This window comes from Colobus angolensis, unplaced genomic scaffold (assembly GCF_000951035.1).
Source record: "Colobus angolensis palliatus isolate OR3802 unplaced genomic scaffold, Cang.pa_1.0 Scaffold343, whole genome shotgun sequence".
NCBI classification, from domain to species: domain Eukaryota; kingdom Metazoa; phylum Chordata; class Mammalia; order Primates; family Cercopithecidae; genus Colobus; species Colobus angolensis.
This window is the reverse complement of record NW_012116744.1, coordinates 2,579,120-2,606,475: the sequence shown is the minus strand read 5'-3', so window position 1 is coordinate 2,606,475 and position 27,356 is coordinate 2,579,120. Positions and strand designations below refer to the sequence as shown.

Below are 27,356 nucleotides of genomic sequence, written 5' to 3'. Positions count from 1 at the left end.
TATAGAAATTTTTATATAGACAATGATATCTTCAAAAAGATTGATTTCTTCTTTTTCAGTCTGTACGCCTTTTTGTACTGGCTACAACTTCTAGTATAACATTGAATAGGACTTAGCTTGCTACTGATTTTGAAGGGGAAAGAATTCAGGTTTTCACCATTAAGTATGGTGTCAGCTGTAGGGTTTTCTGCTTTTTTTTTTTTTTTCCTAAGAGACAGGGTCTTACTATGATGTGCAGGCTGGCCTTGAACTCCTGAGCTCAAGCGATTCTCAATCCTCTTGTATCAGCCTCCTTAATAACTGTAACTATGGGTGCTTGCCATTGTGCCTGCTTTAGCTGGTAGGTTTTTGTAGATACCTTTCACAGGTTATGGAAGTCCCATCTGTTCCTGTTTCTGAGGCTTTTTATCATGAATGGGTGTTGAATTTTAACGAATGGAGACAATCATAGTTTTCTTTAGTCTTTATAGTGAATTACATTGATTTTTCAAATGTTGAACCAGACTTGCATTCCTGAGATAAACCACACTTTACTATTATGTATTTTTTTATATTGCTGAATTAGATTTGCTAATATTTTATTGAAATTTTTGCATCTATTTTCTTGATGAATACTGATCAATAGTTTCCTTATAATATCTCTTTGTCTGTTGGTATCAGGGTAATGCTTGTCTTACAAAGTAAGTTTAGAAATGTTCTCTGCTCTTTCATTTCCTGGACGATATTAAAGAATTGGCATTATATCTTCCTTGAATGTTTGGTACAATTTGCCAGTGAACCCATCTAGGCCTAGAGTTTTCTTTGTTAGAAGATGTTTATTAATTCATTTTTGAATAAGCATAGGATGATTTGGGTTGTGTATTTCTACTGGGATATGTTTGGGCAGTTGTGTAGCTCAAGAGATTTATCCATCTCATCAAAGTCATCTGATTTTCTGGCATAGAGCTGTTCCCTGTATTTTCTTACTCCTTTTAACGTTGGTGGGGTCCGTAGTGATATCCTCTCTTTCATTCCTGATACTGGTAAAATAGTTGAAATTTACCCAGATATTTACCATTCATTTCCCTTTAGTCATGAAGTTTCAGGATTTTTTTCTAGTATCATGTATTTTATCTAAATAACTTCCTTTATAGCAAGTGCATAGGTGATAAATCCTCTTCGTTTTATCATTCTTGAAAGAAGTTTTGCAGGGTATAAAATTTGGACTTCACAGTTCCCCTTACTGCCCATCCCAGCATGTGAAGATTCTGATCCACTACCTTTGGCTTCCATCATTTCTAAAGAGAAAAAATAGTCATTCAAATCACTGCTCCCTTATACAAGATGCATCATTTTTCTCTGGTAGATCTCAAGATCTCAATCTTTGATTTCAAGTAATGTGATTTTGATGTGTGCAGGTATTGCTTTTTTTGTTTATCCTATTTGGTGTTCACTGAGTTCCTTAAATCTCTAGATATATGTCCTTCATCAAGTTTGGGGCTTTTTAGCAATTTTTTCTTCAAATATTTATTCTGTGACAATCTCTTCTCCCGCTAGGACTTAAACAACACAAATGTTAGGCCCTTTGAAACTGTCCCATGGACAGTTTTCAATCACTTCGTTTTCAATCTTTTCTCCTCTGTACTTCAGATTGGATAATTTCTACTGACTCATCTTCAAGTTCAGTGACTTTCTATTTTCTCCATTTTTCTATTGAACCCATACAGTGATTATTTGTTAAAAATTCAGATTTTTCTTTTACTTCTAAAATTTTCATTTAAAAAATTATTTTATTTCTCTGCTGAGTTCTATTTTCCTACTCTGAGAGTGTTTACTGCTATCTCATGAAGCATGGTTCTATCATTGCTTTAGAATTTTTGATAATTCTGGCTGGGCATGGTGGCTAACACCTATAATCCTAGCACTTTGGAAGGCCGAGGCAGGAGGATCACTTGAGCTCAGGAGTTTGAGACCAGCCTAGGCAACATTGTGAGACCTCATTTCTATTAAAAACATTTTTTTTAATTAAAAAAAGATCTTTGGATAGTTCTTAATATTTGGGTTAGGGTTGGGATCTATTGATTGCCTTTCATTAAAAATTAACCAGATTTTCCTAGTTCTCTGTAATTTTTCATTGTATCTTGGACATTTTAAATATTATGCTGTGTGACTTGGATCCTGTTAAAAATCCCTGGAGGATGTCGTTTTTTTTTGTTATTTCTTTTGGTTCTGCAGACAACTAAGTTGCATTCAGACCGCAAATTCTGTCTCTCTTTGGATGGTGGTCCCAATGTTCAAAGACTTTGCTGTGCTGGGTAGGCTTGCCCAGCGTGTGACCCACTAAGGGACTTAGAGGTGGTTTATACTGTAACGTGGTTCCTAACACTGCTGCCACGTTTCCCTGGATCTGTTCCACATGCAGGCACCTCAGAAGGAAAGTCTGCATTAGTGCTTCCCTGCTCTAGCTCTCTCCTCTCCAAGACTTCCTTCATATTCTCCAGATGACAACATGGTCTCTTGTACCTAGTTCCTCCGGCCAGAAAGGCAAGTTTTCCTTAGAATTTTAGTCTCCTAACCTGTTGTGAATTCTGATTAAGAAAGAAAAAAACAGGGATTCCCTCTATACTCTCCAAACATCACCATTTATACCCTTTACAAATCTACTGACAAATCATTATTTATAAAATTCTCTTATGATAGTCTAAAACATTTATTAAAATTTCAAAATATGCAAAAACAGACAAAATATGAAGTTGGAAGTGTATCCAGCTTCCAACTTCAGCAATTATAACCTAGCCAATCTTATTTTATCTGTCTTTCCTCACTTCTAACTCTTACATACTAGAGACAAATCTCAAGACATTAAATCATTGCATCTGTAAACATTTCTGTATCACTAAAGCCACTTAAAAAATAACCTTTATCCTATTATCAAACCAAACAAATGAATAACTTAATATTAAATACCAGTGTTCAAACTTCTACACACCTCTTAATGTCATCAGTTCCCTCCATTTACAGTTTGTTTGAATCAGTAAGTTCACTTGACTTTTATATCTCTTTTAATCTATAGGTTCTTGTTTTTCCTTTTCCCCCCACTGTCATTTATTAATTAAAGAAACACAGTTTCTCTCCTCTCTTGTTCGGCAGGTCTACTTTCTAGTTGGTTTGTCTCATAATAGTTTTAAAGCCTTGCTGTAGTTGATTTATAACTTTTCCATTTCTAATATTATTTATGTCTTTTTTTTCCTTTTTTTTTTGAGACAGAGTCTTGCACTGTTGCCCAGGCTGGAGTGCAGTGGCATGAACTCGGCTCACTGCAAGCTCCGCCTCCTGGGTTCACGCCATTCTCCTGCCTCAGCCTCCTGAGTAGCTGGGACTACAGGTGCCCGCCACCATGCCCAGATAATTTTTTGTACTTTTAGTAGAGATGGGGTTCACTGTGTTAGCTGGGATGGTCTCGATCTCCTGACCTCGTGATCCGTCCGCCACTGCCTCCCAAAGTGCTGGGATTACAGGCATGAGCCACTGTGCCTGGACTATTTATGTCTTTTTTTCCTAGATCAATCTTGGCAGAAGTCTGCCTGTTGTTACCTTTTACAAAGAGCCCATGTCAGGCCTCATTGATTTGTTCTTTTGGTATCTTCATTTTTTAAAAAAATTTCTGTTTTATGATTGCCCTTTCTTTGGATTTTTCTTTTAACTTCTGGAGTCTTAACTAAATTTCAGTCTTTTTTCTCAAAGTACAGTTTTAGCTGTACCCCACAGTTTTTTTATATGCAGTATTTTCATTAATGCATTTTAAATGTATTCAAATTTTCACACTGATTTCTTCTGTGTCTTTATTACTAAGTGGTATATTATTATATTTCCAAACATATGGAGTTTTAAAGTAATCTTTGGTTGCTGATTCCTGGTTTAATTGCATTTTTGTCACAGGATGCTCTGCATATACGTTCAGACTTCCTTTGTTAGCTGAGCATGTTTATCTATTTTGATAAATGTTTTATGAATGCTAGTAGAGAATGCCTATTCTCTGGATGTTGGGAGCAAGATAGCATGTCCATTAAGCACATACTGTGTTATTTAAATCTTTTGAGCCATATTAACTTTTTGTATGCTTGACCTGTGAATTACTAAGAAGTAAAAAAAAAAATTACCGACTGTGTTGTGGATTTGTCAATTTTCCTTGACAATCAGCAATCTATGTTTTGTGCATTTTAAGGCTACATTAATATCTGAGATTTACCTAGTGAGAGAGTGACATTATTGATTTCTGTTTTAATAGTTACATCAGCTCTTTTTTGACATTTGTCTGTTCTTTCCTAGTTTTGTATTTTCAAATTTTCCTGTAATTATCCTGTAAACAAGATATATTTGGATTTTAATTGTAGCATTTAATTCATGTATTATTTTGCAGAGAAACACCTTAATTTTGTCCTCATTCTTTTATTTTTTATTTTTATGGGTATATAATAGACGTATGTATGTATGGGGTACCTGAGATATCATGATATAGGTATACAGTACATAATAATTACATCAGGATAAATGGGGGATCCATCATCTCAAGTATTTATCATGTGTTACAAATGACCCAATTACGCTCTTAAACTGTACAATAAATTGTTGACTGTAGTCACTCTGTTGTGCTATCAAATACCAGATATTAATTCTATCTAATTATACTTTTATACTCATTAATCATCCCCACATCCCCGCCACTGCCTTCATTCTTAAATGACAATGAACACTCGTCACACTATGAAGACATTATTCTATTGTCTCGGGCTTCTATTTTGCTATTGATAATTCTGGTGTCAATCTTAATAGCATCCTTTTGTAGACTATTTTCTCTGTTGTTTAAAAACTTTTCTCCTTGTCTGTGGGGTACAATGTCAGTGTCACTTAAATTTTTTTTTCCTGCTTGGGAGTCACCATGTGTCATGCTTTTCATCAGTTCTTGAAATTTTCTTTTTTTTCCTTTTCACATCAGATAGGCAATGTGCCGACATGGTAACAAGGCTGGAGGGAGGCGCACATCACGTGTGTGCGTGAACACCTGGGCATCAGGATTACTTACACACTACAGAGTATCAGGTATGGGAAATCCTAATAAACTGCTACCTCTTCCAGCTATATGCTCTGGGTAATTTCCTCAGATACATCTTTTAATAGCCAGACTTTTAACTTATAGACCTCCTATTTGGTTATTTTAAAAATGGACGTGGTCATTTTTCTTTCTCATCTCTGTTTCCTTCTTGGAGGATACATGAAACACTCAAGTTCTTGGAGATCTAAGGAACTCCTTCCTGTTTGTTATGTTGGTGAACTCGTACCCATGGTGGGCTGTGAGCATAGGGGTTTCAGAATCTGGGGGCTGTGAGATGACCTGCAGCAGTGTTTCATCCATGCCAACCCTGCAGCTTTCTTGGTGACTTTTAGATTTATTTTTGCCAGGTGACTCAAAGGTTTAATGCACCCAGGACCATTTTGTTAGTTTTTGGACTTAGTGACTCCTGGGTTGAGCAGGGAATGTAAATCCATTTCTCAAACCCTAATAAAGGCAGGGTTTCTAAGTATAAAGCTAGGGGGGACCCCAGCCTTACCCCCAACCTCACCCTGAGACTAAACCCAGAAAAACAAGTTTCTTTGTCATCAGCATGTGGCAGTGAAACATTTTTTCTAATCTATGCTTTCATGTGAGTTGCCACCCTTTGAGGGCTCCAGCTTCATGTGAGTCTCATAAAGGCCATGTGAACCCCAGGACTCTTTTCTCAGTATGGGAATTAAAAGGAAGCTCTCAGTATGTCTACCCCTGTGCCGTAACAGGTTATGAAAATCAGCCAGGGGCATCTGTAACATCAATTTCAATTTATTAATTTATAGTTCTGTCTCTTCATTTCTCACCCATAAGCATTACCCTCTTTTTCTCCTTCCTGGAGCTTACACATATGCTTTTAAAAGAATTATTTGTCATATTTTACCCAATGTTTCCACATGTCTTCTAGCAGATGGGTTTTCAGGTTACTTTATCTATCATATTACCCAACCTTTAAATCTGATTTTCATGATTCTTGAGAGGTATGTTTTCCCACCCTCTCTCCTCTTTTCCCTCTTTTTACATAATACGCATTAAATATAATTTTAACTCTGTTGATATTCCTAGAAGTATAAATTAAATGCAGAAGTAGTCAGTATCCAAACTCAATCTGTCGGAGTTATTTAAAAACATCCTTCCCTGCAGTTCTTTCCAATAAAAGCGCCCCATGAGTAGCACAGGACAGCAGGGTAAGAACAGACTTGACACATTTGGGTTTCGTTTTTAGATTGCTACGACCAACTCTGTAACTTTTGAGAACACACTTTCACCTCTTGTGGCCTATTTTCCTCCTCATAAAGATGTTAATGAATCTATAATCATGCTGATCAATATGCACACCCACCAATTGGGAACTGACAGGTCTTAAGAATCTTAATCTTTTATAACTGAGAATCTTAATATACATGTAATATTCCTGAATAATTTCAGGAATTTCAGTTTATTTAGCTATAATAATGCTGGGATCTTAGTAGGTGCCAATAAAGTAAGCAAAATAAAATACATTTTAAAAAAGTTGCAGTATCAGTTTATGTAGTCAATAAATATTTTCACAAACCAAAATAACATATTTTGCAAATCGTGCCTTATCATGATGTTATTCTCTGAAGAGACTCAATACATAATAATACCTTAGCTTTTGGAGTGGCTTTAATGGTCCAGATGCAATCAACGGCTTGGCCTGGTTTTGTTTTCTCCTCTTGTTCTACCTGACTAGAGCGCACTATTCCATCAGCTCCCGAGAGCTCGAACTGACAATCTAGAAGGAATACATGAAAGGTGTTCAAAGGAACATAAGACTGATCAAAAATGCCAAGAGGAACAAGTGGTAATATACTAAACCTGGAATGGGATTTAAAATACCTCCTAGGTAAGTAAAATCTGGATCTGTAACAGAAAAAAGAAGAAAGTCATTGGTACTGAGATAGTTACTTTAAGCTTTGATGCCTTACATTACATCTAACACTCCATTTCATAGCAAGGTAAGAGAAGCTTTCATTGGTGAAAACGACACATCATTGCTCATTTATGAGCTCACTTACAGGATCGACATTTATTTTATCACATTTATATTTTTGATTCCATAGTGAATAATTTATTTATGCTACTTGAAAACTCACATTAGCTATCAGAGCTCAACAGGTAAACACAACATCACCCATACAATATAATAGAATATTATTCGGCCTTAAAAAGGAATGAAGTTCCCTTCTCCTGAAGCATATTAAAATTTGTCTTCTAAACTTTGGCATGGATGGTGGTGATGCTTGCGTAATACTGTGAATGTACTTAATGCCACTGAATTACACACTTAAAAATGGTTAAACAGACTGGGCATGGTGGCTCATGCCTGTAGTCCCAGCAACTTGGGAAGCTGACCTGGGAGGAACTTTTGAGCCCAGGAGATTGAGGCTGCAGTGACTTAGATTTTTGGAAAATCTATTTGTTTATTTTTGTTTATTTTTATTTTTTTGAGATGGAGTTTCACACTGTTGCCCAGGCTGGAGTGCAATGGCTCAATCTCTGCTTACTGCAACCTCTGCCTCCTGGGTTCAAGCGATTCTCCTGCCTCAGCCTCCCAAGTAGCTGGGATTACAGGCGCCCACCACCACGCTCAGCTAATTTTTTTGTATTTTTAGTAGAGACAGGGTTTCACTATGTTGATCAGGCTGGTCTCAAACTCCTGACCTCGTGATCCGCCTGCCTCGGCCTCCCAAAGTGCTGGGATTACAGGTGTGAGTCACCACACTTGGCCTGGAAAATCTATTTCAATTCACAATTTAATTGTGTACAACTAGAGGCTCAATTTCTGTTAAAACTGTTGTCTTTAATTCTAGACACTTTAGGAAGTCATCAAATTACATATTTTAAAAAGTGAGAAAAAATTATTAGCTTATGTAGAATACATTTCAGCAACTGTTCTTTTTTAACTTTATAAACCAAACTCGTCCTTGCTAAAAGAGGACAACAGACGCTTTGGCTCTTTTGCAGAGAAATGTCAAAGAGAAATTTAAATCTTAAACAGCATGGCGGAGGGGAATCACTGGAACTGTCTGGCAAATTAATCAGAACTAGTTCACATGTATTCCAGAAATCTAGGATATTGTCATTATTGTATTAAAATGTCCATAATTATCCCAGTTATGTCCAGGAACTAACAACCCATTAAGAGCCTCTGCCTCAGTAAATATCACCAATAGCTTACAGAATTTCATTAAAAAAATACGAATTTCTCACCATTGTTAATAGGTTTCTTCCAGAATTACCAACTCCTAGACAAAACTTATTTTATTAACATGACTTGAAATAACATCAGACAGAGATATATTTAGCTAATTATGCATTGCCTATTTATTTTGACATGTGTTGGCTTTCTCTTTTAGTGATAAAACTGTGGACTTCTCATCCACATTTTTAATAAGGCTTTTCTTCAATGTGACCTCATCCACATTATAAAGGTGACATGATAAGAGTAGGAAGTATTGCCTAGTGAATTGCAATCTAGTCCTGGATATGCCACTCTATGAACTAAGAAAATCACTTAATCTCTGACTCAGTTTCCTCATCTGTAAAATATTATATAATCCTCCTGACATTACTGTCATTAGAACAAAATTAAATATAATGTGTATCAAAACTGTGAAGCACTATAAAATGCAAATGAAAGGTGATAAACTCTAGAAATCCTAAGCATTTTGTTATACTTTGTCTATATTTTAACTACAGGCCATTTAAAGTTGCTCTCATGATCTATAACACAAATAGAGGAAAAAGAGCTACTTGACTCCAAAGTAAGTATCTTTACATACGAAGTTGGCTGATTTTGTTTTTAAATATTTAAAAACACTATTCAAATAAGTGTATTCTTTGGATGTCTTTTTCTGTCAAGTAGTCTAAACTTATGTACAGCCATCATCTGTTGTAAGTGTCTTCATGACACTAATGTTTCAACTACTTCAGTCAGTTGATTTAGTTAATAAAAATAAAACACCTAACCAATTTAATCCAATCAGTCATTTTGATATAAACTATTGGTTCTCAAACTCCTGTGGACTATTTCACAAGGCAGGGTATCCTGTGTATCTTTCTTTTCCCTGCCACTGTGAAAAAACAGCTTACTAGCTATTAGTCTTTTTTTGAGACAGATTCCTGCTCTGTTGCCCAGGCTGGAGTACAGTGGTGTAATCTTGGCTCTCTGCAACCTCCACCTCCCAGGTTCAAGCGATTCTCCTGCCTCAGCCTCCCAAGTCGGTGGGATTACAGACATGCACCACCACACCCAGCTAATTGTATTTTTAGTAGAGATGGGATTTTGCCATGTTGGCCAGGCTGGTCTCTAACTCCTGACCTCATGTGATCCACCCACCTCAGCGTCTCAAAGTGCTGGGATTACAGGTGTAAGCCACCGCACCCGGCCGCTACTACTTTTTAATTGTGGTAAATTATACATAACATAAAATTCATAATGTTGCTCTTTTTTAAGAGATAGGGTGTTGCTCTGTCACCCAGGCTGGAGTGCAGTGGTGTGATCATAGCTCACTATAACTTCGAACTTCTGGGCTCAAGCAATCCTCCAGCCTCAGCCTCCCGAGTAGCTGGGATGACAGGTGTGCACCACATGCCTGGCTCCACCATTTTTAAGTTTACAATTCAGTGGCATTAAGCATATTTACAATGTTGTACAACCATCACCATTTTTTTATTTTCAGAATTTTTAATCATCCCAAGCTGAAAGTCTACACCCATTAAACATTAACTCCCCTTCCCCCACATACCCTGATAACCATTCCACTTTCTGTTTCTATGAATGTTACTACTTTAGATACCTTATATAAATGGAGTCATATTTGTGTTTTTGCTTCTGGCTTATCTCATTTAGCATAATGTTTCAAGGTTCATCCATGTTGTGGCATGTATTAGAATTTACTCAAATGAATTAACTCATGTCCACACAAAAACCTGCACATGAATAGCAGCTTTATTCATAATTGCTAAAATGTGGCAGCAACCAAGATGTCCCTCAGTAGAATGGATACACAAACCATGGTACATCCAGACAATGAAATATTATTTGGTGTGAAAAATGAGCTATCAAGCCACAAAAAGACATGGAGGAACCTTATATGCACACTGCTAACTGGAAAAGGCTCCATACTGTATGATTCCAGTTACATGACATTCTGGAAATACCAAGACTAGGGAGATACTGAAGAGAACAGCGATTGCCAATGGTTTGGAGAAAGGGAAGGATGAACAGGCAGAGTACGGGGGACTGTTAGGGCAGTGGGACTGTTCTGTATGGTTCTATAAGGGCGGATATATGTCATGCATTTGTCAAAACCCACAGAGCACACCCTACCACGAGTGAACCCTAATGTCAACTATAGGCTTTGGGTGATAATGATGCATGGATGTTGGCTCATCGTTGTTAACAAATGCACCACTCTCATGCAAGATGCTGATGGAAAGGGAGGCAGGAGGCTTATGGTGACTCTACTTCCTGTGTAATTTTGCTGGGAACCTTAAACTGCTCTAAAAAATAAAGTCTATTAGACAAATTTTACTTTTTGGAAATATCCTTTTGGCATTGAGCAAATAAATACTTGTTTGGCTATGGGGATTATAGAAAAAAATTTAAAAAGAGCAGATATATACTGAAGCAAAGCTTAAAATTTCCTACATGAGTACTGACAGGGAAAAAAAGGTTGTTTATGTTTTTCAGGCAAAAAAGCAGATAATAAAGTTACATGTGTACCATAATCCCAATCTTGTATAACAAACAAAAGAAACAGATATAGAAAAACACTGGAAGGGATATACACCAAATTGTTAACACTGATTTCATATACAGGGTGGAAGAATTATGGATATTTTCTTTTCATTTCAATGTTTTAATTTTTTCCAATTAAATTTCTTGCATGAAAAATAAATAAAAGCAAAAAGATCATACAGTTGTTTTACTGTTATTTTTTCATCTCGTTAGTGTGTAAGCTTGGTGAAGACAGGAACAATAACTTGCACATCTCTGTGTTTCTGCATTAGGGATATGTACGTGCCATAATGGACAGGGCTTTATAGTTCTCACAGTGTTCTCACCTACTGTGAGGCAGGTAACAAGGTGGAGGAGGCTGATGGCACAGTAGCCCCCCAGTATACACACACTGGAATCCCCATAACCTGTGAGTAGTAGGGTGCATATATATATATATATATATATATATATATGTAGTTTTTAAAAAGAGTAAATATTACAAGGTAAAAGATGCCATTAGGTTAAGGATCTTGAAAAGAGTAGGAAGAGGCTGAGACTGAAGTGATGTGGCCACAGCCCAGGAAGACTGGGGCACCCACTGGAGGCTGGAAGAAGCAAAGATCAGATTCTCCCCCAGGTTCCTAAAGGGAATGAGGCCCTGTTCAGTTTTGGACTTCTGGTCTCCCCAAATGTGAGAAAATCAGTTTCTGCTGTTTTAAGTGGCCAAATTTGAGGTAATTAGTTATGGCAGCATCAGTAAACTAATACAGCAGGCATTCCCATTTTACTAATGGCAAATCTCAGGCATAATTCTGTGCTTAATAGTCTCATAGCTATTAGGAGGCAGAGAAAGAATTCAAACCCAGATTTTTGACATCCAAGTGCAGAGCAGTGTTCTTTCTATTGCTCAATATATTCTACAGTATTTATTCAGTTGAGTGGTTAATTATAACAGCTAAATGAGAAAAATAATACAAAACAATTTTTGTGGAAATTCTGAAAACAAGACAACTTGTTGAATTATTTTTAAAACTGTATTTATTTTAAAATATATTTTAAATGTTAGCCTGAGCATGTGCTATAAGACAGAAAAATATATAAGAAAATGTGGCACCATCTCTGATATGCTTCAAATTTCAAGTGATACGTTTCTATGTCCAATTTCTATTAACTTCTTGTTTGTTCATGGACTAATTTCCCTTTGACTTTGCTAATTTATTTAAAATCTTGACTTGATTAACTGGACCAAATTAATCTCTTTTCTAACCTTAAGATTCTAAAATCAGAGTTAGAGTGAGATGCCCAACCACTTAAAAGATAACTTATTCTTTACCTGGAATAAATGAGTATTTTGCTCGAAATCCCAGTCCTTCAAGCTCTTCATCAGAACTAAACTTAATCCACATGAATCTCCCTGTTGATCTAATTAATGGAGGGCTTTTCACACCACAGTAACGATCTATAAGAGGAGAGAAACCAAATGGCCCATCTCGAACTTCCAAGTGATCAAACCGACACTCAAATGATGGTTCTATATAATAATGTTCATCAAAGGTCAACTCTATTCTTTGACGTGGAGCAGCTAGAAAATAAGAGTAAGCAGATCAGGGCAACACAAACAAGAAAAAATATAAATGTATTGACACAAATGAGAAAAGCAGAACAACTGTTCTGCTAACTGCTTCATAGACAAAGGTCTTAGTGAGAATTGCTATACAAGTCATGATAACTGTTGTATCTTACAATAAAAATAATGCTACTCTGTAGAAGTATAGTAATCTTTTCCTTTGGCATATGCTATCTACTAAATTAAATATTTTTGAGTGATTCAAACTGAAGAGTCAAGAAGCTAATACTTACTTAGTTCAAGATACAATGTACCACAATACACAGAAAAATAAACAGAAGAAATGAAAGGAACTCACTTATGTGGACATAAATTTGAATTAAGCCTTATAAGGGATGCCAGTAAGTTTAAGTTTCTTATCAAAGAAGTTTTTCATATATACTAATGTACCTAGTTGAATTATACTTTGGGAGATTCAAACTTTCCTGAACATTTCTGCTAGGATCTTGTAAATGTATTTGATATGTAGAAATACTTATCATTACTATAGTTTAATTCAAATACATGTTTAAATCTCATTCAAACTGGTTTACATAGGTCATTTTACCAACATATTTAGTTTTACAATAAAGTAAAAATTAATCCAATAAAATAAATTGGTCAAATACCTTCCAAAATGTAGATACACTCCTTGTTTGGTGGATATGAGTCAGGATAATTTGGTGAAGCGAAATGACCTCCATTGCTGGTTCGAACCCAAATGCCACACTGGGTTGCAGGAATGTGCTTGATTCCAATATTTTGTCCATCTTAGGGAAAAACGGCATTAAAGACACTCGTTACAGCAAAAGAGAATCATTTTTCTCTTTCCCCCACCACTTTCCAAACAACTGCTGACTGTATGCTACATATATAAAATTTTGTAAGAACCACTGTCAAATTTAGCACAATAAATTGAGTATAGAAGTGAAAGAGAGGGAGGGAAAACTTGCTGGGAGAGGACAAGTTTGCCACGTACAATGACAGGGAAATAAAGGGCTTATATGCACTTAACAAAGGGCAAAATCGTATGGGGGAACCTGCTAAGTCAGTAAGATGCAATACAATTCAGTTCTAACCTAAAAATCGAGGTATCCCAGGAACTGATCTCTGATATGGGGCCCTCATACTTACTTTAACACAACAGTGAAAGAAGATTCAAAGGTTACAGAGGGATTTTAGTTGAAGATTGAAGACTAAACACATGCACTTAGCTCTGCTCCTTTCTCAAACTCCACTTAAACAACAATAAAAGGATTTTTAAAAGGATATAAACTCTTAAATACAGAGGGGTAGATATAGCAGTAACAACTGGCTGTACCAGGAAGTTGGGTGGGGGGGAGGGGGTGAGTGAAACTGGGCTTTTAAAAACACAAGGCTAGTTAAAAGTTCGTTTAGAATGAGTTCGATTTTCAGTACCCTTTCCTCCTCCACAAATCTAGCAGCTCTACAACCACATCAGAACACTAAAGGTGATTTCTTTGGAGAAGGTAAAACAGGGTTACTGGACTAGGGGACACCAGGCACAGCTGAGGAGGAAAACAGGGAGATGAGTGAATGTTAGCATATGTCCCAGCTTTCATTTCCTGCTGAACTCCCACAAAGGCCTCCTGATTAGATATTGAGCCTTTAAGCAGGAAAAGAAAAGATTCTTCTCTGTGAATCGAAACAGCCCCTAGGAAAGGCTTGATGCAGACGCAGGAGTTCCCCAATGTCAGATCTGTCAACAGTAAGAGCCAGTAACTAATTCTTGCCCACACCTGCAGACAGTTACCGATCAGTTTCTAGTGTCCCTCATAAAATACGAGCCCTCAAGGATCACCAGACATTGGAGGAAAATCACTAATATAAATAAATAATTAATTGATAAAAAAAAAAACTGGAGAAAAGCAACTCTGAGGAGATAAAGACTTGCAAGAAAAATATTTAAAAACCACCACCACCACAAAATAATCATTTAATATCCTGAGAAAGAAAAGCAAGTAAATCCACAAGACAAAAACAAAGTGTACAAACAATATTATATTCAGAAAACAGAACCAAAAAAAGCTTCCAAAGACAGAAGAAATGAAAAAATCAGCAGAATGTTTAGAGCAGAGTTCAGCAAACTGTGACCCTGTTCCAAACATGACCTGGAGCCTGCTGTAAATGAAGTTTTACTGGAATATACCCATGCCCATCATTTGTGTGCTTTTGTTCCAGGACAGAAGAGTCAAGGAATTCGAAGAGTTGCTTCAGAAACTGTAGGGCCTACAGTGCCTTAAATACTTACGATCTGATCCTTTACAGAAAAAGTGTTCTAACTCATGGTTTAGAGGTAAACTTGAGGAAGTCTCAGAGAATGTGGAGCAAAAAGATGGAAAGCAGAAGAGCTAGAAACAAAAACCAAGAGGGCCATAACCAAGTAAAATAATAGAATTCCTGAAAAGGCAGAAGAGAGAAAATGAAGGGAATTTTAAAAAGTAAAACAGAAAAAAAAAAAAAAAGAAAACTTCCTAAAGACAAAATTCAGCTGATTGAGTGATTTAATGCAAATCCTGAATACTGAGTTAACCGGAATTATGACAGAACTGTGTTGAGAAGGGTGGTACAAATGCAAGGTACAAGAACACTCATATATGGATGGAGTGGACAGTAGGTGCGTGAAAGAGCTAAATTCTTATCTTCCACAGTGAAAAATCATTATCTAATTTCTAAAACTGAAATAACCAAGAAGTAGCATTACAGCATGTTATTTAGAGAAAGGAAGGGAAATTGGACCAAAAGAATCAGCTAAGAGTGATTATTTCCATGGAGCAGGAAGTTAAGTAGGGCAAGATGGAGAACTCATTTTTGCTAATTAACTTTTTAGGAATGCTGTGATTTTTATCATGTGTATGTATTACTTAGATGAAAATAAAAAACAAGGTTACACTGGAAATGTACTAAATTCAGACATAAAAACCTGGCTCAAAAAAAACAATCACACTAGCTAATCATCAATCATAAATCGAGACAAAAGAACAGGACCAAAGGACTTTGAATAAGATATTAATTGAAGTGTTTCATTTGTTTAAATTAGAAAAAGGGACTTTTATTTTTGCTTAGTGATAAAATATAAATCTCATTCAATTTTTGGACATAATACACAGTATGCTAGGAGCTACTAGTGATGTCAATTTTTAAAATTTATCAGGGCAAGACTTTATGCTGACAATTTACTCTAGTTAACTGCAGCTAAACCCAGTTAAATTGAGGCTGATGGGTTGACAGAAAGCCTTAGGTCATTGGAACACCCCAAAGGAATTATGGAAATAGTACCCAAAAGTTGCAATCCTTTCAAATAAGCCATTCCGTTGTGTTAAACATGCAGTAAGTCACCAATGTAAGTACTTTACCTTGGGTTTTTTGGGCCACAGCAATCCCTTCCACTACCAGTACTGTTATTAACAACACTAGAGAAATAACAGAGAAGAAAAGTTATGAAATTGAATCTATACTACATTTTACTAAATCAATAAAGAAAATCAGATGACAAAAAAAGATTAACTAAAATCACTATTTATTAGTAAAATTCACTATCAAGATCTTTAAGCATTAAATGTTATGCTCTGATTTGCTACCTAACCCTTAAGATAACCCAAGAAAAGACAAGTGGTTTTGTACTCATTTATACAAGCATTTAATAATACATGGCATTTAAAGCATTTTTTAACTTAATAGCTTTTTTTTTAAAAAAAAGTTAGTTTTTGCAACAGACCTTGCTCATCCTAACTATTCCTCTATTTACTGTAGTCCATTTCAAAGTTTACATGCAGTATAGCTGGCTCTGCAATGTGCTATGGCAGTGAAAGTTCAATTAGATTGTATCTGCTTTCTGAGAACATTCATAATCAAGACAGAAGTAAGGGGGCAGCAGTCTCCTAGAAATCAATTCAAACTGTCTTATCATCTTGCAGTACTATGCTGTGCTCTGTGCTACAAAGGCTAGCCGTATTTAACACTGAAGTTTTTTTCCATGTTGAACATTTCTGAGACCCAATCAACAACATATTGAATTGTTTTGTGTATGTGGTTTGAAGATTTAAAGAAACATTTTTATGGGTGGTACACTCTCCCTTTCAATGGAAACCACACTGCCAGTCTGTCCTGAACTACTGCTGGAGTTATTCATTCAGTGAATAGGCACTTACAGAGTATCCACTGAAGAGTGGGCACCAAGGATGCACAGGCGTGGAGAGACAAATAGAGCAAAATGGTTAAGAGTGTGGATTTAAGGAGTTTCATGAATCTAGGCTAGGGTTCAAGTTTTGCCTTCTACCAACTGTGAGGCCTTTTCAGCTCAGTTTACTTATTTGTAAAATGTAGATGACGTATAAACAGGTCAACCTCATTGGTGGCTGTGAAGATTAAATGAGAGAATGTGTATAGTACTTTTATGTGCCAGGCATTCTGCTAAATAAGTGATGGAGATTAGGACAAACCAGCATCCACAAGGAATCAATGTATTGTTGAATCTACAATACATGGTGAAACGGAGTTTTTTTTTTTATTTTTTATTTTTGAAATGGAGTTTAACAGGAGATATGCAGAAGGCATAACGGAAGCAGAGGGTCCATTCTGCTGGGGGTTAAGGGAAATAGAATGAGGAAAACTCCCAAAAAAGAAGGCATACTGTGGTTGGACCTTATAGTACTTGAGCCCAGGAGAAGGAGAAAGAAACAGCTTAAATAAGAACATGGAGGGCAGGATGCGGTGGCTCATGCCTGCAAATCCCAACACCTTAGGAGGCTGAAGCAAGAGGACTGCTTGAGCCCAGGAGTTCCAGAGGCCCTGTCTCTATGAAAAAAAAAAAAAAAAAAAAATCAGCCAGGCATGGTGGCACGTGCCTATACTCCCAGCCACTTGGGAGGCTGAGGCAGGAGGATCACTAGTGTCCAGAAGTTAGAGGCTGCAGTGAGCCATGATCGTGCCACCGCACTACTGCCTGGGTGAAAGTGTGAGACCATGCCTCTAAAACTAAACTAAACTAAACTAAACTAAAATAAATAAAATAAAATAAAATAAAAACATGGAGGCATAAGCTCTAACCTACAGCAGGTTTTGGGGAACTCTGAGTAATACAGTGTGGTTGGCAAGTGGAAGGCTACAGTGGTATAGTAGGTTAGAGAAAAGTTGAGTGAGATCTGATTGTAACAAGTTTTGAATGGCATGCTAAAAAGTTTGGACTTCTAACTATAATTAGAAGCCCTTGTAGGTTTTTAAACAAGTGTATGGCGTTATCACTTCTGTGTTTTAGACCAATAATCCTAATGGTTGTGTGGAGTCTACACTTTTAATGAGAAGAGAGAAGACCATTGGGAAGGAAAGGTGATCATGTTTGCATTACCATCTTTGAAGCAGAGTGGTGGCAGTAGAAAGGGAAAGGAGGAGAAACTAATGACATGGTTCAGATGTACAGTTAAGTGCAACTTACAGGACGAGAGGGGTGAGGGAGGTGGAGGCACTGGAGTCTACTAATGCAAGTGGCTAGTAGACAGTTACCACTGTTCACTCAATAGCACGTACTGGGTGTCTACTACCAAAGTCACCAACGTAGAAATGCTTAAGAGGTAGCTCTTGTTATTCAGTTCACATCTTCAAATCTAATTATTTGACCTCTTCATCCTTGGTTTCTGGCATCTTTGCTGACCTCTGTGTCTCCTCTGTCTTTTCTCAATAACATTAATTTCCCCCTTCCCTTTCTTTAGTTGACGGTAGTGCTGAAGATCTCACATTATGCTGAGATCTTTAACTCTTCACATCTCTACACTGGATCTGATTAGAAGAATGGAGTTGTGAAATATTTTTTTAAAACAGAAGATTTATGATCAAAAAGAAAAGTCAGGTAATAGTAGGTATTTGATAATTCAGCAAATAACCCAACCATTTGTATCAATTTATCTCATTAGAAGACACTATCTCCCCGTATCATTCAGATCATACGCCATTGGTCAACATTTCGTGCTCAGTATACCGTTCCTCCTTAATCACAGGTGTAACTATTTACCAGTTTGATATTTACAAATCTATCTATAAGCAAATAACCACACAAAGCCAGCAGACAGGGCATGTAAGAGGCCAATAAACTGAAGGCAAGACAGCAATGGCAACTATGGCAAAGGGATGAACTGTGCCAGCACAATTATGGTATCCAATGACCAATAAAAATGTGCCTGTATAAAATAACTGCTTTATGAAATTTGCACAGAATACACAAGTAAGATAGAACAATCATAATGAAAATAAAGTTGCAAGGCCAAATAGCCTATTATATTCTTTTCCACTTTATTTAGAGGGCTGCGCAGTTTTCTTTTTTTCTCAAGTAATTACTAGCTATTCACAACTCAATCGACCAAATGAGCTGAGCCACTAAATATAAAAACGACGTATAAAGAATAGGGCGAATCTGCACAGCAATTAGGGCTAGAAAGATTTACTGATACAGTTTTTGGTAATACAGTTGTGACTATTAATCCATTCTAAATTCTGTATCATTATAAACAGTTTCCTGAGTTGTATAACAAGGTCTTTGTATACTGCTTGAGTTATAATCAGGCTGAGATATTAAAACAAATTCCATTAATGCTAAACCCTGCCATTATTGAGCACATGAAGCAGTTCTGTGGTTCTTTGTTCTGTCTTTATCCCCAATCTAGGTGCCACTGTTCCCTCTTACCAAAAGGATCAATGATATCTCAAATACAGGAATACTTCAGACTTTGAATTAAATGATAATGTATATAGGAAGGCACTAATTCTATAGGGCAGAAATCTACACAAAAATAAAAATTCTAAACTCTTTAACCTGCAATTTGATTGTAGAGAGAACTGCTTGTGATTTGATGCTTGAGAAAGGTAGTGCCCACCATTTATGACATTACTCCTGGTTCAAGAGTTGAATTTACTCTTATAATAACCCGTGTACAGATCTGACCTAAAATCAAGCCACTCAGATGATAAAGATAGGTGCTATTCAGGCTGTTAAACAATCCCCAAAGCCACTCCCTTTATTCCTCCTCTTTTTACCCTGAATCACTGTCATTTTAGCTCTAAGCAGAGAATCCTGTTCCTAGGCCTTTCAGTTTTAAGGCCTACTTTCCACTGTAAAAAAAAAAAAAAAAAAACAAAGTCACATTTATTCTTTTCAATATTACTTAATAGTGGCAATTCTAATGAATGCAATAAATACTGGAAAGAAGACAAGATTATTATTTATAGATTTCAATGTTATTGAAAATCTAAAAACCTCAAGAGAATTACTTGAAAAATTATTACAGCTATTAAGGGAAGAAAGTAAAACTAAAATAAATAAACAACAAATATACTGAATAAAACAGAGCAGTAACATGTTTCTGAGTAGTAAAATAACGCTGCAAAGATAATGAGTCTTTCCAATAGGCCACACATTTAATAGTGGGTCCTGTTTTTGGACTTCACAAAATGTTTCTGATGCTCATTTTGAAGACTTTGTTATATTGGCCAAAGAAAATTTAGAAGTCACATAAAATAAATAAAAACAATACATGACATAGTTATTGTAAAGCTACAGTATTTTAAAAATGTAGCAATGACATAGGAAGAAACAGATGATCTGTTAAACACATGCAGCGACCTATTGTCTAACAGGTAGTGATTCACTTCCTGTTGGCAATGAACCAAATAGACAAGGTCCTTATTCTCCAGCACCTTATAGATAAGAAAATGGAAAAAAATTAAAAGCTCAGAAATAGATATATATCTCCAAGAATTAATTTTTATTTATTGATTGATTGACACAGAGTCTTACTCTGTCACCTAGGCTGGAGTGCAGTGGTGTGATTTTGGCTCACTCAACCTCCCCCTCTGGGTTCAAGCATTTTTGTGCCTCAGCTTCTTGAGTAGCTGGGACTACAGGCATGCACCACCACAGCCAGCTCATTCTTTCTATTTTAGTAGAGACGGGGATTCACTGTGTTGGCCAGGCTGGTCTCAAACTCCTGGCCTCAAGTGATCTGCTCACCTCAGCCTCCCAAAGTGCTGAGATTACAGGCGTGAGTCACCACACCCAGCCCCAAGAATTTATTATGATATACACGGTATTTCAAATCCTTGGTGAAAGGATGGATTTAATAAGTGGTTCTGGGATAACATATTAATTCCTTGAAATAAAAATAGACCTCACCTTCAAGCTAAAAACAAAAAATAAATACTAAATTGGAAAAAAAAGGTGAATTATGGATATACTTTGGGGTGAAGAGCACCTTCATTTACTAACGACAGACACATAAATAAAAACTAATAATAACTGGGGGAAAAAAGACTAGACCATCATAAAAACGTGCCAAACAAAACCCAAAAAATTCAGCCTTACAAACATACATACATATATATATGTATGTACAGATTCTAATGTTGGTCAGGATACAGGAAACTGACATACTCATATAATGCCATCGGATTGTAAATTGACACAACTTTTTGGAGGTTAATCTGGTAGTATATATTAAGGCTCAAAAATGTGCAAATCCCACCAGCATTTCTACTTCCAGGTATGGGAACTGAATCACTGTGATCGTGGTCCTCAAAATTTAATGTGCATCATAATCACCTTGGGTTTATTAACTCACAGATGGGAGTACTTTCACAGACTCTGATCCAGTGGGTCTGCGGCAGGGCTTGATAATCTGCTTTTTTAACAAATTCTCTAGTGATACAGAAGCTGCTGGAGCCAGGACCACACTGTGAGAACCACTGACTGCAACAGGAGTGTGGCAGATTACTGAAAGCAACAGCCAGAGGTGGCCTTTTCCCTCCTTTGGTGGTGGCAGGAGACATGTTTGGACCAATATGGACTGGGCAGGGCAGGGGTGGGCAAAAAGGAGTTGAGTCGATTTTGGAAACATTGAACTTGAGGTGAATGCTCTACTAGCTATTCTTATGAGGGCTCTAACAAATACTTCTTGTTTCTGAACATCTGCACTTGCCAGGGACCTTGGACCTCTTTGCTTCCATGAAAGTACACTGTCTAAAACCCGCTTTCTCCAGGAACCCTTTCCAGATTCATTTCACTTGACAGCATTCAGACTTTTCACTTCTGATCATTCAACAGCTCTTCATCTCTGTTTTTTATTTTTTTGGTTCTTATACTGATTACGCACACTTCTATGTTAGCATTAGGTTTGGCATGAGTAACAGAAATACCTAAACTAACAGTTTAAAACAGGATAGAAACACATCGCTCTGTCATGCGAACAAGCTGGACATAGGGAGTCAGGCGTCAGAATGAAGGCTCTATCAATACCAGGACCTGGGTTCCTTCTGTCTCATTACCCAGCTGTGAGAGGCACATTTCCAAGGTCACCCTATGGTCCAGTATGAGGCTGGAGTGCCAGCTATTCTTCACTATAGCTCCCATGTTTGCATTTTAGTCAGCAAGAATGACGACTTGATAAAGGGCATTCCCCCTTTCTTTAAAAACACTTGCGCAGGGCCAGGCGCGGTGGCTCATGCCTGTAATTCCAGCACTTTGTGAGGCTGAGGTGGGCGGATCACGAGGTCAGGAGTTCAAGACTAGCCTGACCAATATGGTGAAACCCTGTTTCTACTAAAAATACAAATATTAGCCAGGCATGGTGGCATGCACCTGTAGTCCCAGCTACTTGGGAGGCTGAGGCAGGAGAATCGCTTCAACCTGAGAGGCAGAGGTTGTGGTGAGCCGAGATCGTGCCACTGCACTCCAGCCTGGGTGACAGGGCAAGACTCCATCTCAAACAAAACAAAACAAAAACACTTGCCCATAATCTACAATGATTTCAAAATAAAAGTTGAAACAACAAAAACAACAATTACCCTAAGTTGCACACATCATTTTTTACTTACATCTAACTGGCTAGACTTAGTCACATGGTCACCTAAACCAACAGGAAACTGGGAAATAGTCTTCATTTTGGGGAACTATGCACTCAGTTAAATTCAGAGAATTACTGACAAAGAGTTAAACGGATATTTGCAGACAAGTGGAAGTTTCTGCCACAGTCCCTATGGTGTACTACGTACACAGCAGGCAGTGATCTTTTCAAAATACAAATCAGATCACATCACAGCCTTGCTTAAAATCTTCCAGTAGAGTCCCATTATAGTTAGAACAAATCCATGCCCCTTACTCTGACTTCGGAGGTTCTGTGTTACCTGGAGCCTGTGTGTCTCTCTGGCCTTCCGAGTGCTCTCTACCAGAACACAGGCCTTCTTCCCATCACTGAAAACGCATCAAGCTAATTCTTGCCTTAGGGACCAGCTGTGCCTTCGGCCTAGAATCTCCTTGGCTGATTCCTTCCTGTTGTTCAGGTCTTGTGAGGCTTTCCCAATTTCTAAATAAGCGCTACATTTTCTCCTTCGCTTTGCTTTATTTCACTATTATATTACCTGGTATTTTGAGGCTTGTTTGTTGTCTGTCTCTTCTTACTAGAAAGAAGGGCCTTGTCTGTCTGATTCACTGATGCATCTCCACAGCCTAAAAGACTATCTGGCCTCAACAGTACTCAATACAGACACGATGAACGCATGGGGGTGACTGAGCGTGACTCCAGTGTATCTTCTTTGTATCCGCAACACATAGCACAGTAACTGACAGGCACACATTTTGGATGAACAAACAGTAGCCACACATGTGACCTCGCTTTTTAAAATGTGAGTACAAAAAAATTTAAAATGTGGGAATGGGAAAAGAATTGAGATTTCCCCCTATCCTCCTGAGATACTCTGCCACCACTGTTATTTTCCTCAAGGTGGCTCAATTTACTTTTGCTAGTAATTAAATGTGTCTCTTTCTACATCTTCCTGTGTTAAGCAACTCAGTGGTAAACATAAGGCTTTTAAAATCCAATACAAGATGCTAGAACCACCTCTGCTCATTGCCATTTCCTATAATGACAGCAGAACAGAGTTCAATTAGAGTCCACATACTATTTGACATGGCAGTCACTTGTTTTTGATAAACTATGTTCCAAAGAACAAAAAAAGTACCCAAATTTAATCAAACTCAATCATACTTTACTAGTTAAGAACAAAGATGGATGGTGAACTTTGGGATCACTCCAGCCTACATATGCTAATCACATGCCAATCACTTTAGCAAGAAAGAGTAACTGTAGCAGAAGTGCTTTCTCTTTCCTGCAGAATGTGACAAACTCCTCCTTAGTGGAGCTGATCTGAGATGGCACTTTTGTAAGCTCTATTTTAATTACACATCAGTCCTCCTGACTGCACAGTGACTACCATCACCTTCTAACATGATCAGGTCATATTTGAAAGACTACTTGGTATCTTCTAGTACTGTAATTTCCAATGTTACTCCAGGCACATTTAAACCAACATGTCTTAATGTCATTTTCATTAGAAAGGATTGAACTTTCAGATTACTATACCCTGTAATTTTGGAAGCAATATAACAAACACGCTGAAGTGTCAGTTCTTGGAGCCACCCTGGTGTTGGAGGTGATTGAGAGGGCAAGGCCTCCCACCAATCACAGCAACTCTGTTCTTTTCTGTTGTCCTTTTTTTTTTTAAGTGCTTTCTCACAAGAGTTCCTTTGAAGTTTGGAAACCACTGGATTAGACCTCCTCTTAAGATGCTCCTTTCCAACTCAAAGATCATAGTAATTTGAATCTCCAGTGCCTCAAGAGGAGACGTATTTCTAAGTATCAATAATTATTCTATAGGAGCGTAAGTTGAAAAGTGATAGGAGATCATGCTGGATGGGTGGTACTCCAAGAGAAGGAGGTAGTCTATTGTTTTAAAATTTCAGATGTGAACTTTATTTATAGTCTATCATTTTTCTATCCTTTCTAAAAAGGACTGAAAGTGGCTTTGATTTCAACTTGTTTTGTCATGCAGGGTTTTTCCTAAACAGTGGTTTTAATTTCAAAATGAAAGATAAACCAGATTGCAGTTGAGGATTTACTACAACAAAACCATTACTTAATAAGAATTTTCAATTAACAGTGTTAAAACAGTTCTTCCCAAACCCTGGAAGAAAAAGCCAAAAAGTTGATTTTTAACAAGGCTTTCGTATTAAAGGACAAGTTTTTCAGTACCACACTTACTTCTGTATAACTAGTTTACGTTCTTGGGTGAGATGTAAGAATGAATAACAGGAGTTAATACTTGTACCGTCTCAGACAAGATTTTTAAATACAGTGCCAAGGAATATTTTTGCTCTGTTACAACACAAATTTAACCAGTTTCTACAGTTTTAAAGATCGCTGAGTTGAACAGATTCTCCTGAAGCAAGTGTGCAGAATAAGAACAAAAATGGATTTATAATCCTCATGTAATATTTTCATGGGACTATAATGCTTAGTTAACCTTGACAGAAGGTTAACTCAAATTCTGTGAGGGCTAGAGTGATCACAAACAGTTAAAAGTGAATTATTTAGTTTCCACAACACAGGAAACGTTTAAAAGCTTAGTAAGGTTATTCTTTTGTCTTAATGGCTGAAAGTAAAACAAGAACAATCAGTGGCATCTTAAAGAACTAAAATTACTTTCTACTTAAAATCTCACACACTCATTATGGCTGATTTATTTTAGTAGAAACTGACCGTAATATTCCAAACAAGGCGTCCGTGGGTAATATCTACAATTATGTAAATGTTAAATAGCTGCTTCAGATAAGAACCTCTTTGATGTTGAAGCAATACACTTGATAGGATAAAAGGAAAACTTCTTCATGCCTTGGGACACACAATGAGTAGCTAGTAATGGGAAAGCCCAGTATCTTTTTAAAAGGTATTTTAAAAAATTAAAATATTGATTTTTAAATAGGTTATACATGCGTTTGGTTAAAAAAAAAAAACCAAGTGATACAAATGAGTGTGCAGTGAAACCAGTCTTCCCTTCATTCTTGTCTTTCAATCTCCTAGATTTCTGTATTAGAATCAACTACTGTTAACAATTTCTTGAATCTTTCCAGACCAGTTCTTGGCATTTATAAGTTAATACCACAGAAGACTTTAAAAATAGCTTGCTTTCTCTCTAGGAAGCCGCCACCAACAGCAGCAACAACAAAAACAATAATTCAGCTTGAGCTTTAAAAATACTCTAGCATGTAAAAATAGTGTAGGCTGACTAACACCGAAAAAAGAAAAGCCAGACACTATATTGTTTTCACTGTAGCTCTGCCATCATCAGAATCCTTTCCTGAAAGGTGCAACACTCAACGCGTCACCACGACGGCCACAGAGGGCAGTGTGCACCCACGGCAAAGGCGAAGGCTAAGGCAGAAACGCTGCAAATCTCTTCACCATTGGAGGAGGCTCTACCAGCCCCTACCCTATCCAGCTCGATTTTAGCAAGTTCTGCAGGTAAAGCGGTGTGACAGATCTACGCGATTTCATCTGGGGGCTGCTCTCGGATGCACGGTCAGTAACATGCTGACAACCTTACCGTAGTGAGGGGGCAATCTGACAACGGCAGAAAATTCAGATAAGCAGCACGATCAGAAATCCTAGCGTGCATACGATTTATCACGAAAGAGTAAAACAAAACATTCCTTTTCCAGGAATTAAATTACTGAATCTCAATTACGAATTTAGGAATAAGTGGAGAGTAGATAATGTGTCCGATTAAAATCAAAAGCAAAATTATACTGAACTTTCTAATAAAACAAATTTGAAAAAAGTGTTGTTAGGGAGCAGGAAAAACACCATGATCTGTCACTCTACAAATATTAAGATACAGTGCTGAGTTATACATGACACCGTCAATAACGCCTCAGCTGTACTCTTCATATTTTTAAAAAAGAACATGTTATGACATTACAAACATGTCAACTTTCAATTTAAATCAGCAGGGGGGAAAAGGGAAGTTCTTTACTGAGTGGTGGTGCTGTTTTCCCTCTGAAAATTGAAAAGGTGATTTATTCAGTCCGAGTTTCAGGAGCAACTTTGTATCCCATCCCTAATTATCTATGTATATAAATTTTCATCTAAATTACCGCCTCCTGGGAAATGCAAAGCGGGTGGAGTGTGTTTTAGAGCTCTGTGCTCTTGGCAAGCTAACTGTTTTAATTCCCGGTACAACAAATTAGTAAGAACCGAACACCAGCGGCGGGGAATTCTGAGACCACTGGGGAGCGCGAGGAGCGCGGTTCCGGGGAGCGCCGCGTCCCGGGAAGCGCCCGGGCTCAGCCCGAGGAGCAGCGCTCCCCGGGGGCCTGGCCGAGCCGGATCCGCTGCGCCCGCGCGCCGCCCCCGGAGCCCGCAGTGGTGCCGCAGCCTCCGCGGCCGCAGCAGGTGGGACCCGGCAGACCCCGTTCCCCGCCGCGAGGTGCGGGCGCCGCGGGGCTCTTCGAAAACGGCTGCACGACGTCACGGCCGCGGCTTTTATTGTTCGCGTGGAATTACTTCTTGCCATCACATCTGGAGAAACAGCGGCCTTCGCTCCACGACAGAAATCTCACAACTTTGCAAAGGGATACGCGGAATTCCACCGAAGCGGCGCCAGGGCGCTGCTCGGAGGGCCCCCTGGGCCCATGGGCCTCCTGGCCACCCTCCCGACCCGATCCCCCTTCCCACTCGCGCCCCGCGAACGTCGGCCGGACTCTCAAGGGTCGGAAGCGGCGCGCCCGGAGAGCCGGTGGAGCCGGGCACGGCGCGCGCCCCGCGGTCCGCTCAGAATAGCCGCGAGCCCCGCCAGACAAAGAGGCGCGTCGGGTCCCGGGCGCGGGTAAGGGACGCAGAGGCGCGGGCAGGGCGGCGCGGACCTCGGCAGAGGGAGCCCGAGGCTCTCCGTGCTCTTCGCGCCGGTGAGTTCCCGACCCGCGGCGCTGCCGGCGTTTCCCCGGCGCCCGCCAGGTTGACGGACAGTTTAGTACCAACTCCTCAGACTCCCCCTCACGAAGTAGGTTTTAGGGAATGGGA

At 38.2% G+C, this 27,356-nt stretch overlaps 1 protein-coding gene and 1 long non-coding RNA gene across 2 annotated transcripts in view; one reads left to right on the top strand and one right to left on the bottom strand.

The window, feature by feature from the left end:
* NETO2 (neuropilin (NRP) and tolloid (TLL)-like 2) overlaps positions 1 to 27,137 on the bottom strand; it is a 61,132-nt gene extending 33,995 nt beyond the window's left edge. The window contains exons 1-6 of the mRNA XM_011952603.1: positions 26,841 to 27,137; positions 15,816 to 15,872; positions 13,068 to 13,208; positions 12,166 to 12,414; positions 6,944 to 6,967; positions 6,712 to 6,839 (exon numbers count right to left, since the gene is read on the bottom strand). Of these exons, the coding sequence (XP_011807993.1) occupies positions 6,712 to 6,839; positions 6,944 to 6,967; positions 12,166 to 12,414; positions 13,068 to 13,208; positions 15,816 to 15,872; positions 26,841 to 26,850 (609 nt within the window). The 5' untranslated portion in view covers positions 26,851 to 27,137. The remainder of the gene's footprint in view (positions 1 to 6,711; positions 6,840 to 6,943; positions 6,968 to 12,165; positions 12,415 to 13,067; positions 13,209 to 15,815; positions 15,873 to 26,840) is intronic.
* A 44-nt stretch (positions 27,138 to 27,181) lies between these two features.
* The window catches only part of LOC105519287, a 19,611-nt gene continuing 19,436 nt past the window's right edge, over positions 27,182 to 27,356 (top strand). Inside the window, exon 1 of the long non-coding RNA XR_001002944.1 lies at positions 27,182 to 27,241. This is a non-coding gene — a long non-coding RNA (uncharacterized LOC105519287). The remainder of the gene's footprint in view (positions 27,242 to 27,356) is intronic.